Consider the following 12596-nt stretch of genomic DNA (forward strand, 5'->3'; position numbering starts at 1 on the left):
ATCTTGTTACTTAGTTGTTTCTACCCATTATGTGGGTCGTCAGTAACTTACATCCGTCAAGGCGGAATCTTGTTACTTAGTTGTTTCTACCCAATAGGTGGGTCATCAGTAACTTACATCCGTCAAGGCGGAATCTTGTTACTTTAACTTTTTATGGGCCTTATAGTTGACTTGTACTGCCTGCACAAAGACATCAGAAGAATAATCCTTTTATTAATCTCAAGAACGAATGCATTCGTCTATTACATTTACTCATGGTACTTCTTTAAATGCTCAATATTCCATGGCCGAGGGAGCTTTTGTCCGTCCAGGGTTTCTAGATGGTAGCTTCCTTGTCTTGAGTAGTGAATGACGCGGTAAGGCCCCTCCCATGTAGGGCCCAGTTTTCCTTGAGTAGGGTTTTTGGTTGCTGCAGTGATCTTGCGCAGGACGAGGTCACCTATGTCCAGTCGCCTGAGTTTGACCCTTTTGTTGTAATACTCGGCCATCTTTTTTTGATACTTTGTCATCCTACTGGATGCGTTGTCTCTTACTTCGTCCAGGCAGTCTAGGTTGAGTCGTAATTCGTCGTCATTGAGTCCTTCTGTTAAAGTTCCTCGTCTGATGCTCGTTACCCCGACCTCCACTGGGATTACTGCTTCTGTGCCATAAGTAAGCTTGAACGGTGTCTCTCCTGTCGGGGTTCTGGCTGTGGTTCTGTAAGCCCACAGGACATTGGGCAGTTCTTCTGGCCAGGCACCTTTTGCTTCGTCCAGCTTGGTTTTGATAATTTTGAACAGCGTCCTGTTCATCACTTCTGTCTGTCCATTTGCCTGAGGATGCCCTGGGGGTGAGAACTGATTCTTGATCCCAAGGCTTGAGTAGAATTCCCTGAAGCCTTGACTGTCGAACTGCCTTCCATTGTCTGATATGATCGTCGAGGGAATCCCGAACCTGCAGATTATTCCACACAAAGTTCTGGATCCGAGCCTCAGTGATCGTTGCTAGGGCCTCTGCTTCAACCCATTTTGTGAAATAGTCAATAGCAACAAGAAGGAATTTTACCTGACCTTTACCTTGGGGTAGAGGACCAACGATATCAATTCCCTATTGCGCAAATGGCCATGGGGAAGCAATGGTCGTCATTTTCTCTGCTGGAAGCCGCTGCACATTCTCGTATCGTTGGCATTTGTCGCACCTCCTGACGATCTCAGCAGCGTCCACCTGCATGGTTGGCCAAAAATATCCTGCCCTTACCACCTTGTTTACTAGGGATCTGGAGCCGGCATGGTCGCCGCAAATTCCTCTGTGTACTTCTTCCAAGATATATTTGGCCTCTTCCTCGTCAACGCACTTCAAGTAGGGCATAGAGAAGCCTCTCTTGTACAAGACGTCATTCAGGATCGTGAATCTGGCCGCCCTCTTCTTGATCTTTCTGGCTTCTTCAATGTTTGGAGGTAGGTGCCCGTCCTGGAGGAAGGACATTATGGGCTTCATCCAGGTATCAGTGCTCTGGATTGTGAAGGTTGCAACTTCCTTGATACTGGGGTGTTTTTGGACTTCCATTGCCAGGTCCGTGCTAGTCCCTTCTTCTTTTGATGACGCCAGCTTTGACACTTCGTCAGCCCCCATATTCTGACTTCTTGGGATTTGTATGAACTTCACTGTATCGAATTCCTGAGCTAGCTGTCTTGCCAACTTGAGGTACTTCTGCATCCTTTCTTCTTTTGCCTCGTATTCTCCCTTGATATGTCCAATCACTAGCTTTGAATCACTTTGGATCAACAAATTTTTGGCACCAAGAGCTTTCCCAAGCCTCAGTCCCGTCAGTATTCCTTCGTATTCAGCTTCGTTGTTGGTGGCTGGGAACTTTAGTTGGACCCCATATTTCAGCACTTCTCCGTCGAGGGTGGTTATGATGGCTCCTACTCCCCCCTTCTTTTGGGCTGACGAACCATCAGTCTGTATTATTAGTTTATCTGCTTCGTCGGTAATCCTGTCTTCGTCAGGGAACGTGAATTCGGCGATGAAGTCCGCCAGAGCTTGTGCCTTGATCGCTGTTCTTGGATGGTACTCGATGTCAAATTGACTAAGTTCAATTGCCCACTGGACCATTCTCCCTGCTGCTTCTGGCTTGCTCATTGACTTCTTAATTGGTTGGTCCGTCATTACAAGAATAGGATTTGACTGGAAATATTGCCTGAGCTTGCGCGAGGCCACTATTAGTGCAAACGCAATCTTTTCGATCATTGGGTATCTGGACTCAGCCCCTTGGAAAGCTTGGCTGACGTAGTAAACCGGGAGTTGCTTCTTGCCCTCTTCCCTAATCAAAGCTGTACTTACTGCCGAGGCTGACACCGCCAGGCACAGGTATAGGTTTTCTCCTTCTTTGGACGGGCTTAGGAGAGGTGGACTGCTCAGGTATTGCTTCAGCTCTTGGAATGCTGCTTCGCACTCGTCGGTCCAGGCGAAAGCCTGCTTCAATGTCTTAAAGAAAGGCAGGCATTTGTCTGTGGCCCTAGAGACGAACCTGTTTAAAGCTGCTATTCTTCCTGTGAGTTTTTGAACATCCTTGACGGTTTTGGGTGAGGCCATGTCAATGATAGCTCGTACTTTCTCTGGATTTGCTTCTATTCCTCTTTGGGACACCATGAATCCCAAGAACTTCCCCGAGGCTACCCCAAAAACACACTTGCTTGGATTCAACTTCATCTGGTGTTTTTTTAGGGTTGCAAAAGTTTCCTCCAAATCGTCCAGATGTGTGAGCTCTTCCTTACTCTTGACGAGCATATCGTCCACATACACCTCCATGTTCCTGCCAATCTGTTGGCTGAACATTCTGTTTACCATTCTCTGATACGTAGCTCCAGCATTCTTCAGCCCAAAAGGCATTACCTTGTAATAGTAGAGTTCTTGGCTTGTGATGAAGGCGGTCTTCTCCTGGTCTTCTTCAGCCATCTTTATCTGGTTGTACCCTGAGAAGGTGTCCATGAACATCAGTAACTTGTGTCCGGCGGTGGAGTCCACGAGCTGGTCTATCCTTGGTAGAGGGAAGCTGTCCTTTGGGCATGCTTTGTTCAGGTCTGTGAAGTCTACACACATTCTCCACTTTCCGTTCGCTTTCTTTACCAGGACGACGTTGGCGAGCCATTCTGGATAATATACTTCCCAGATGAATCCAGCCGTCAAGAGTTTGGTTACTTCCTCTGCTACTGCCTGATCTCGTTCTGGAGTGAAGGTTCTTCTTCGTTGCTGAACGGTCTTCCTGCTGAGGTCCACATTCAGCCTATGCTGGATGACTTCTGAAGATATGCCCGGCATGTCCTCGTGACTCCAGCAAAGACATCTAGATTCCCTTTAAGGAACTTTATGAGTCTCGTTCTCATCTCGGGGCTTAGCGTCGTCCCTATCTTGGTCGTCTTGTCCGCATCTCCTTCTACCAATTCCACTGCTTCCAGGGTCTCCATCCCGTCTTCCTCTTTCTCTTCAATCGTCCACGTGTGATTCTCCTTTCTTGCCAGTACGGCCTGATAGCATTCCCTTGCCAGGACTTGATCACCCTTCACTTCACCCACGTCGTTGTCTGTCGGAAATTTCACCTTCAAACAGTAGGTTGACGTTGTCGCCTTCCACTTGTTGAGGGTGGGCCTCCCAATGATGACATTGTAGGATGAGGGGCAATCTACCACCAGGAAGTCTACTTGTTTGGTCAACTGCAATGGGTAGGTCCCTGCCGTCACCGTCAGAGTCACTATACCCCTGGGGTAGACCATGTCTCCACTGAAGCTGACGAGCGAAGAGTCAAAAGGGCGAAACCTTTTTGGATCTAATCTCAGCTGCTAGAAGGCTGGGAGGTAGATAATATCCGCTGAGCTCCCGTTATCAGCAAGGATCCTTCTGGTATTGAACCCTTCTATATTCAGCACTATGACCAGGGGATCGTTGTGGGGCTGCTTTACTCCCCTGGCGTCTCCTTCACTGAAGGACATGTCTTGGTATGTTCGTCGGTGCTTGGACGGAGGCATGGTGTGGACGCTGTTCACCTGTCTATGGCATGCTTTTTTGAGTGATCTAAATGATCCTCCTAAGAATGGTCCTCCTGTGATCATGTTTATCTCCCCGATCACCTTGCGTGGAGGTTGGGACGGATGATCGTCATCCTGAGTGAAGGATTCATGTTGGGTCCTGTTATCGTCTCTGAACTTGCTATATTCTCCTTTCTTTACATACTTCTGTAACTTTCCTTTCCGTATTAATTCCTCTATTTGCTCCTTCAGGTCTCTGCAATCTTCTGTGTTGTGGCCATGGTCTCTATGGAACCGACAATACTTGTTCTTGTCACGTACGTTGGGGGATGAGTGTAATGGCCTGGGCCATTTGAGATAATGCTCGTCCTTGATCTACGTGAAAATCTTGTCAACAGGCATAACCAAAGGAGTAAATTTTACCGTTCGAGGATTTTTGTCGTCCTTCCTTCTATTCCCGTCATTGTTCCGACGTTCTGGTCTGTCTCTCTTTTGCCCTCTACGGTCGTCTTCCCTCTTGGACTTGTCTCCTGGTCTCTCAGTATCTTTTATGGCAGCTAGAGCATCTTCCGCGTTCATGTACTTTTGTGCCTTCAAGAGCATCTCAGCCATCGTCTTCGGGGGGTTTTTTGCAAGAGAGGCCACGAGGTCTCTGGATCTCAACCCTGCTTTGAAGGTCGTCAGCTGTACCTTGTCATCAGCTTCGTCTACTTCCAGAGTTTCCCGGGTGAATCGCTTGACATATGACCTCAGAGTCTCCTTCTCTCCCTGTCTTATGGTGAGTAAGTAATCTACTGGCCTCCTTGGGCGTTGTCCCCCTATGAAGTGGCGCAAGAAGGCACTACTCAGCTGATCGAAATTGTCTATGGACGAGTTTGGCAACTTAGTAAACCATTCTCTTGCAGCTCCTTTGAGAGTCGTCGGGAAGGAACGACACAATATCTCGTCAGATGGTTGCTGAAGACCCAGAGTCGTCTTAAAGGTATTAAGATGATCCTGTGGGTCCTTGAGTCCGTCGAATGGCTCCAATTGAGGCAAGCGAAACTTCGACGGCACAGGGCATTCAAGTACCACAGCAGTGAATGGTGAATCCGTAGCCCTTATCATTTTGTCTACGCTTCGGTCCGTCTTCTCTTTGATAGCACTCCTTAGTTCGTCCATCTCTTTCCTCATTTCTCGAAGAAGATCTGAGTTTTGTTCGTCCGGAGTAGATGGTCTTCGGGGGGTTTCCCTCCGTTGACTATCTCGTTCTTCCTCCATGTTACCCTTGGACCGGTTCTCTTCCTGTTGAGCTTGTTGAACCTGCTGGAGCCGTAGCTTCATTTCCTGGTTTTGTTTGGTGAGTTCTTCAATGGTGGCTGCAAGAGCCTGGACTTGCTGGGCCAAGGCTGTAGAGTCTGGGTTGGATTCCATCTAAATGTAGAGGGTTGATGGGAGCTACGTTCTTAGATACGAATATGAAAATATCGTCCCCACAGACGACGCCAAACTGATGATGCACAGGATCGTCAGTAACAGTGAGTAGATGGAATCCTTCGTCGTGCGAGAGAGTATGCTTAATGATGGTCACCGGTGTGGTGCCTACCACAACGTCTCCAATGCCAAAGTTAGAATGATAAAAAATAGAAATTAAGATGTGGGTATGTGTTTGTATATATCGTACCTTCTATTGACTGTGCGGGAGCTTTATACCTACGACCTTGGGGGCTAGCCGTTGGGGTGGTTAATGCTTTCTCAAGTAACGCCTCTGGTCCAATAATGATACTTTTAAGAGGTTCCCAACGGTCCACTGGGTTGATTTCGTAATTGCTCAGGTCATTGATTGACTGCATTGAATGACTCCCTGCCTTCGTCAGTGATGATAGCTTTCTTCGTTGTTCATGATGACTTCGTCAAGGATGCTTCCTTCGTCATTAGTGTTATCTTCGTCTAGGGATGTAGAATCGTCATTCCCATCAAGATCCCTACAAAAACCCACACAAGCAGAACTCTGGCTCGCCCACTTCAGCCAAGCCCATTTGATCAACTCAAAACCCCAACCCATCCCATTTTTTTTAACATTGTTGAATTCATTGTCAACTCCCTCTCAACCAAATCTGTTTCCAACCATTCGGGTCAAGCTGGATTGGTCTTTTAAGAACCTTAATAAAATTACTTTATATCATCACACGCATTTTGCATATGCATTGAGGCTTTTTTTCAAGTTTTTTTTTTTTTTTTAAATAAGAAATTGGGGTAGGTTTTCATTTTATTTTTTTATTATTAAGAACATGGGGCAGTTTTTTTTTTTATAGGAACATGGGTGTAGTTTTGGTTGTGTACATGGGGTATTGGGAAGTTTTATAGAACATGGGTACATTTTTTATTTTTTTTTTTATCAGTTTACGATTTTAAACTTATTTTTATGTTTTAAGAATAAGGATAAGTTAATTGAATTAGGAGTATTTTTTAAATTAAAAAGAAAAAGAAGACAATAACTAACTGTAAGGACTCAATTTATAACGACCCAAAATGATACTGGGTTCGCACGTAAAAAGGCCCAAACAATATCGTTTGTAGAGCGTGGGTTTGAAAGGAAAGGCCTTGGTTACCGGACGGTGGTTAGTCGTGGTGTTCATACAGAATTAAACCGTGTTCGCTCGAGGAGTCTTTCTCCTTGAGGCGGTTTGGGAGGCTCTGGTTCTTGGCCTCTTTTCCTAGCCCTTTCTCCGGATTGCTGGCTTCTCCTTTTATATTAGCCTGTATCCCTTATCCTACGTCCACGTATAGGATCGACTTTCCAGGACTGATACCTGTCCCATCAGCCGTACCCAAAGTGGTTGGGGGTGGTTGTAAAAGCTGAAGAGTATGGCTCTGTCAGGTGCAGAGTATTCAATGGCAGTAATGGCAGCTTTCCCTTTGTCCTTGGTCCTTATACTATCCAGCGTCCCCTTCTCTACTGACATAGATATTGTAGATTTTTTCCAAAACTGTACCTATACCGTTCTTGCCCTTTCTCTCAGGGGGACCTCATATATGCCGAGGACAAAATTATCCTCGACTATGTCTCAAGACTACTTGGATTTTTATTACACGTCCTCGGCTATACCCCTTCTCGACTCAGGCCTTGGGCCCCAATATAAAAATGAGCCAGGACCACAAATTCTTGGGTCCCACACTAACTTTTTAAATTCTCTTAATATAGAGAATTTGTATGGAACATCTATCTATTATAGGTGTGTACAAAGAGATGGTGCTTTATATAACAGGTACACGGAACATTACTTTTACATATTAGTGAAATTTATAACCATTCCTGGAGTAGTATTACCTATATCTACTGGAACTATGGTTTTACAACTCTGACTAGATTGGGTGCCTTAGCTTGACTGGTTCAAGCTAAAAATACGAATAGAATCTCAAAAGTGAAAACAACAAAAATATGAATGACACTATTCGCAAGAGTCGTATTGAAATTTGTATGGAACTGCAACTTCAATTTGATTCAAAGGTGCATAGAACATCATGCACAATGTTAAACAAGAGAACCAACGGCTATGTATAAACAGTGTCGTCTTACTTAAAGTCAATGACAAGCCACGCGTCTAATTTTTACTCAACGTTGAATCAATTCCGTATTTCTTGGGAATGTAATTATTCTGTTATGATAGTGTCATTCCTTTGACTGGATCCAGATTGATAGTTTCATTCATATAAATACTTTGACTGGATCCAGACTGATAATTAAGCAAGAATAATATCAAGAAATTGTCTAAATTCCCTTTCCATCTAGTTTCCTTTCAATCGTTCTCCCTTCCCTTGTTATCTTGTTAAAGACACAGTTTTCTCTACTGCCTTGAGATTTTATCAGACGGCAACCACTTTGTCATACAAATATCGGTTGAGACTTTTAGCGCAATTTTAGGGGAATAGCACAGTGACCGCTTTATCATACAAATAGAACTTTTCAAAAGTCAACAAATTCGTCTTGAAAAAAGCTAGAGTATGAAATTGATTGAACATCACCCTTTCAAAAAATAAATTTGATTGAACATGACAAAGTGACCAGAACTGATTTTTTTCCTCGAACAAAGAATCATTCTCCTCCAGTTTGGACAGTGGTCCTTTCAATCTTTTGTGCGTGTACGTAACTTAATTATTGGATACATGATTGCTTATAAGATAGGAGTTTTTTTTTTTAATGTTTTTGTCATTGTGTCACTAAGGAGGACCATACATTCTTCAGTCAACTAGCAAGTGAAATTTCTCATCATCTTCGCAGTTTGCAGAGATCAATTGTCCTACTATGAGTCACGCGTTTAGCTACCATTTTGTTTTGGTTTTTAGTGCGAATGAGATGCCAGATTGTATATCTTGATCCAAATATTGTAATTCGAAGGGGAAAGTAAAAAAAAAAAAAAAAATGTATGAGAGAAAATGTTCTAGCGTTGGCAAATGTTGTTGCAAATGTTCTAACGTTGCAACTTGCAAATGATGTGGCACATTAATTATGTGGCACTGTGTGAAATTGACACATGGCTTGAGTAGGCTTCTTTCAACATCAATTCTTCAAGCTCTTCTTAACATAATGAGATATGCTACGTCTACAACATTTTTACAACATAATTTAACCAATTTTACATAAAATAAAATATATTAAGAATTTAATTTGATTACAAGAAAATGTTATAGAATGAGCGAAAAGTTCTAAACACCGTTTGAAAATTTTTATTAAAGAAAACTATGAATGCCTTAAGGCTACAAGTTGGAAAAAAAAAATTTAGCCAAAAATTACTCAACAAATCTTAAGGGGATCAAGTTTGACTAAAATACTCTTAAAAACTATCTAAAATAAGGAAATAAAGCCTTATTCTACAAAATTATGAAATTTTATAAGAATAAATATAAAAACATTAATAAACAGCAAAAAATTAACTGCATATTTTTTACTACCTCAACAAGAATTAAGAGATACATTTTTATAAGCATCATTTCGCTTATACTTGATATAAGAAAACTTGAAGTCCCTACAATGACAGCAACATTAAAAATTTTAATCCCTAAGTACAACATGATTACTACCTATATTATCGTTGGAGACTCATAGTTTAAAAGTAATTACTTAGATTTTGGGATGACTTCTAACTCTTGGTTTAGACGCCTTAGAGGCGTACTTGTATTGATTCTTGTAGGGCCTATAGTAGCAAATGGATTAGGAATTTAGAGGCGTGGGTAACTTATCTCCTTCTCCCTCCAACATTTAAACCACAACTTTCATAGAAGTATCCACTGGATGCACTAGAGTCCCACAATTAATTGCTAGTTTCTTTGCTATTTTAGCATCTCAGTTATCCTCAACATAGACTCATAGATCTTCTTTTTGTTCTAACATATTGTAGATTCATTATGGGAAATATATTTGGCTAGTGTTCTCCACGGTTATATCAACATTTTTCCTATCTCCAACTATTTCAAGTAACAATATTCCAAAACTATAAACATCTTACTTTCAAGGCATGCTGCTAAAGTATCTAGAGAATACTTCTGGTACAATGTAACCTATGGTCCCCCTAGCTGTAGTCATAGACACTGCACTTTGATCCTTTGCACACAACTTGGTCAAACCAAAATCATAAATTTTTGGATTGAAATTTTGGTCTAGCAAAATATTATGAGGTTTAATATCAAAATGAAGGATTCGTTGATCACATTCTTGGAGAAGATATTCAATTCCTTTTGCTATGCTGAGAGCAACAACTTGTAACTTTTCCCAACCAAGGAAACAGTTATAATCTACTGAGGAAATGAACTTCTCTAGTGAATCATTTGGTAAGAACTCCTAAACTAAAGCTCTTCTAAATCCATAAGCGCAGAAGCCAACCAAGTAAACCACATTAACATGGTTGATTCAACCCATTGTTCCCACTTCATTTATGAATTCTTCTCCATTGCATTTGGAACTATTCATGATCTTCATGGCAACATGGATTTCATTCAAAAGCTTTCCTTCGAGCTATTGTTTCCAAACATTCCTTGACTAAAATTAAAAGTGATTTTTAATTTTCAATCTCATCCATTGATTTACTAGCATCAAATCTAGATCTGTAAGAAGTATGGGTTGAAGTGATAGTCCATTAATATTTTGTGGTGTTTCATGTTGGTGATTTGAATCACACCTCCTATAATAAATTATGTTTTGGAAACCGATCATTTTTTAAATTATATTTTGGAAATACAATCATGTTTTTTAATGCACGATTTTCAAGAAAATACTACATATTTAAATAACTTCAAAACAGCTAAGGGCTTGGTAATTGAATTGACATCTCCTTATATACAAAGCGTTTAGAAATTTAGAGGGAAAAATGTTTGAACTCAGAGTTAGTAGACTATTGTAGCTATTTCAAAAAAAAAAAAAATGGCTTCAAAATAATATAAATTTTAAAAAATCATATTAAAAAGATATTATTTACAAATTTTGGGAGAGAATTCCGTTACATTTGCCATCATCAATTTTTTTCTTCCGATAATCAAGTCATTTCTTTCTTACCTCTACATGTAAAATTTGTTAGTAATAACCATTAAGATCATGTCACCACTCACATTTTTATCACCAATAAAACTTAGTAGTAATTATAATAATTAATAAAAAGCATGGTAGTGCGTGATTAATTTAACTAAATATTCCGGGATAATTCTGGTCAAGTTATCGCAGCTCTTAGGCAGAATTTGGGTCAGGTGCAGTCTGTGGAGATGGCTGAAGCTCTGGCGGCGCGAAGGGCTGTGGTCTTTGCCAGGGAAATGAGCTTATTTTGTATCATTGTTGAAGGTGATTGTCTGACAGTCATTCAGGCCTTGCGTCGAAGTGGTCTTTGTCCTCTGCTATTTGGTCATATTGTGGATGAGACTAAGCGTCTGGGTTCCGTCTTAAGAAGTTGTGAGTTTCAACACGTTAGGCGGGAGGGGAATAGATTAGCTCATAGTTTAGCTAAAAAAGCAGTTCTATCTGCAGATTTTGAGGTTTGGGTAGAAGAATTACCCGAGGACGTGGATGGTGTTTTCCAGTCGGATTTTCCTTAAGTTAGGCTTTTGTTCTTTGCTTTGTAGTTTGTTTTTTCTTTAATAAAATTTCGCTTACCTTTTTCTAAAAAATTTAACTAAATATTCCTTCTCAAAAAAAAAAAAAAAAATACTAAATGTTTATCAAAATGTTTTTTTTTTTTTTTTTTTATAAAAAAAACCCTTAATTACTGTAAAAAAAAATTATTAACCAAGATGATGCATGTGCTAACGCCATAGTGATATTGATGTTGATATAATATACCCGTTTGGATTTAACTGAATGAGGCGTTTACGTTCTGCGTTTTCAGACTTTTTTTGTTTTTTTTTTTCCGTGCGTGAACAGTAATATCACATGATTTCACTGTACAGGGGACAAAAACACTGTTTATGTACTGTTTACACACTGTTCATTAGTCCCACGATACTATTCACACATTTAAAAATTATTTTGTTACAGTATTTTCAGTTTTCAGTTTCAATCTAAACTTACCCAATTTTTGTCCCACTATCACGAACTTGCGCTTCACCTTCTTTCAGTGGAAACTCTACCTCTTACTTTCTTGTTGAAGATACTTTTATGACCACAAAAAGGAGTTTTTAACTTTTTATTATGCTTTGTCTACATCTACGTAATTATTCTAGTATGTACTATGTATGTAGTAGAGGAAATATTCCTCTCTACCAACCTCAATGGCAAGAGGATTAACATTGAGTGCAGGACTCACGGCCTACATTGCTCTTGTACTAGTCCACGAAACTTGCAGTGCTACTACTATTACTAAGGTTAATCATCACTGTGCCCCTTCACCCTGTGACAGTATTTGCAAAAGAAAGTACAGCAGTTGCTACTCAATGACAAGAACCATGTTCAATGCGGCAGAGGTGGGTAAATAATGCAACAAAGGCCATAACACCTTCCATTCTCTAATTAAATACCTTACATGTTCACCATTATTTTCTTCCTGCATTTTCCCCCCTAAACTGTCGCATTTTTTCACTGCCACTAACCTTTCATTCATGTATTGAACTTCTATAGCACGAAATTCCTTGGTTCATACTTTGTCCATACCAATGTAATAGACATGCTAGGTTCAATTTGTTGAAGTTTCAATGTAATGACTAGATTTAATTTTAAGGTTTCCAAACGATGATGTTATTCTTTTATTTGTCATGATCACAGGATTTCTTGAACTTATGCTACTTGGTCTCCGAGGTGAGGTTTCTAGTTATCTCAAGTAGTAGTTTGTTTGAAGGATAATATATAATGGACAATAAAATAGAGGTGAAAATACCTTGATCCCTATATTTTGGAATGGTTGTCAATTTGGTTCATGTTATTTCTAACTAGCAGTTAATTTAGTCTTTACTGTCAACTCATTAATGGAAATTGATTGCAAGTTGAAAATAATAGAAATCAAATTAACTACTACCAAAATAGATGTATCAAATTGATAGTAACTCCAAAATGGTATTTTCATCTAAACTAAAATTGTATGAGTAATTTTTTCTGATGTGATGATGACACAAGTAGAGAAATAACATGTACTTGGG

General features: G+C 40.4%; 2 protein-coding genes across 2 annotated transcripts; both read right to left on the minus strand.

The window, feature by feature from the left end:
- Positions 1-248: 248 nt before the first annotated feature.
- On the minus strand, positions 249-2574 carry LOC115961190. Its single transcript, XM_031080209.1, has 2 exons — positions 1178-2574; positions 249-933 (listed from the first exon to the last, which is right to left on the minus strand). Exons 1-2 carry the CDS (start codon positions 2572-2574, stop codon positions 249-251), a joined length of 2082 nt encoding a protein of 693 aa, XP_030936069.1.
- Positions 2575-3260: 686 nt separating this feature from the next.
- On the minus strand, positions 3261-5327 carry LOC115961191. The gene is made up of 2 exons (XM_031080210.1): positions 4428-5327; positions 3261-3578 (listed from the first exon to the last, which is right to left on the minus strand). Exons 1-2 carry the CDS (start codon positions 5325-5327, stop codon positions 3261-3263), a joined length of 1218 nt encoding a protein of 405 aa, XP_030936070.1.
- Positions 5328-12596: the final 7269 nt, after the last annotated feature.

Source organism: Quercus lobata, chromosome 9, assembly GCF_001633185.2.
Source record: "Quercus lobata isolate SW786 chromosome 9, ValleyOak3.0 Primary Assembly, whole genome shotgun sequence".
NCBI classification, from domain to species: Eukaryota; Viridiplantae; Streptophyta; class Magnoliopsida; order Fagales; family Fagaceae; genus Quercus; species Quercus lobata.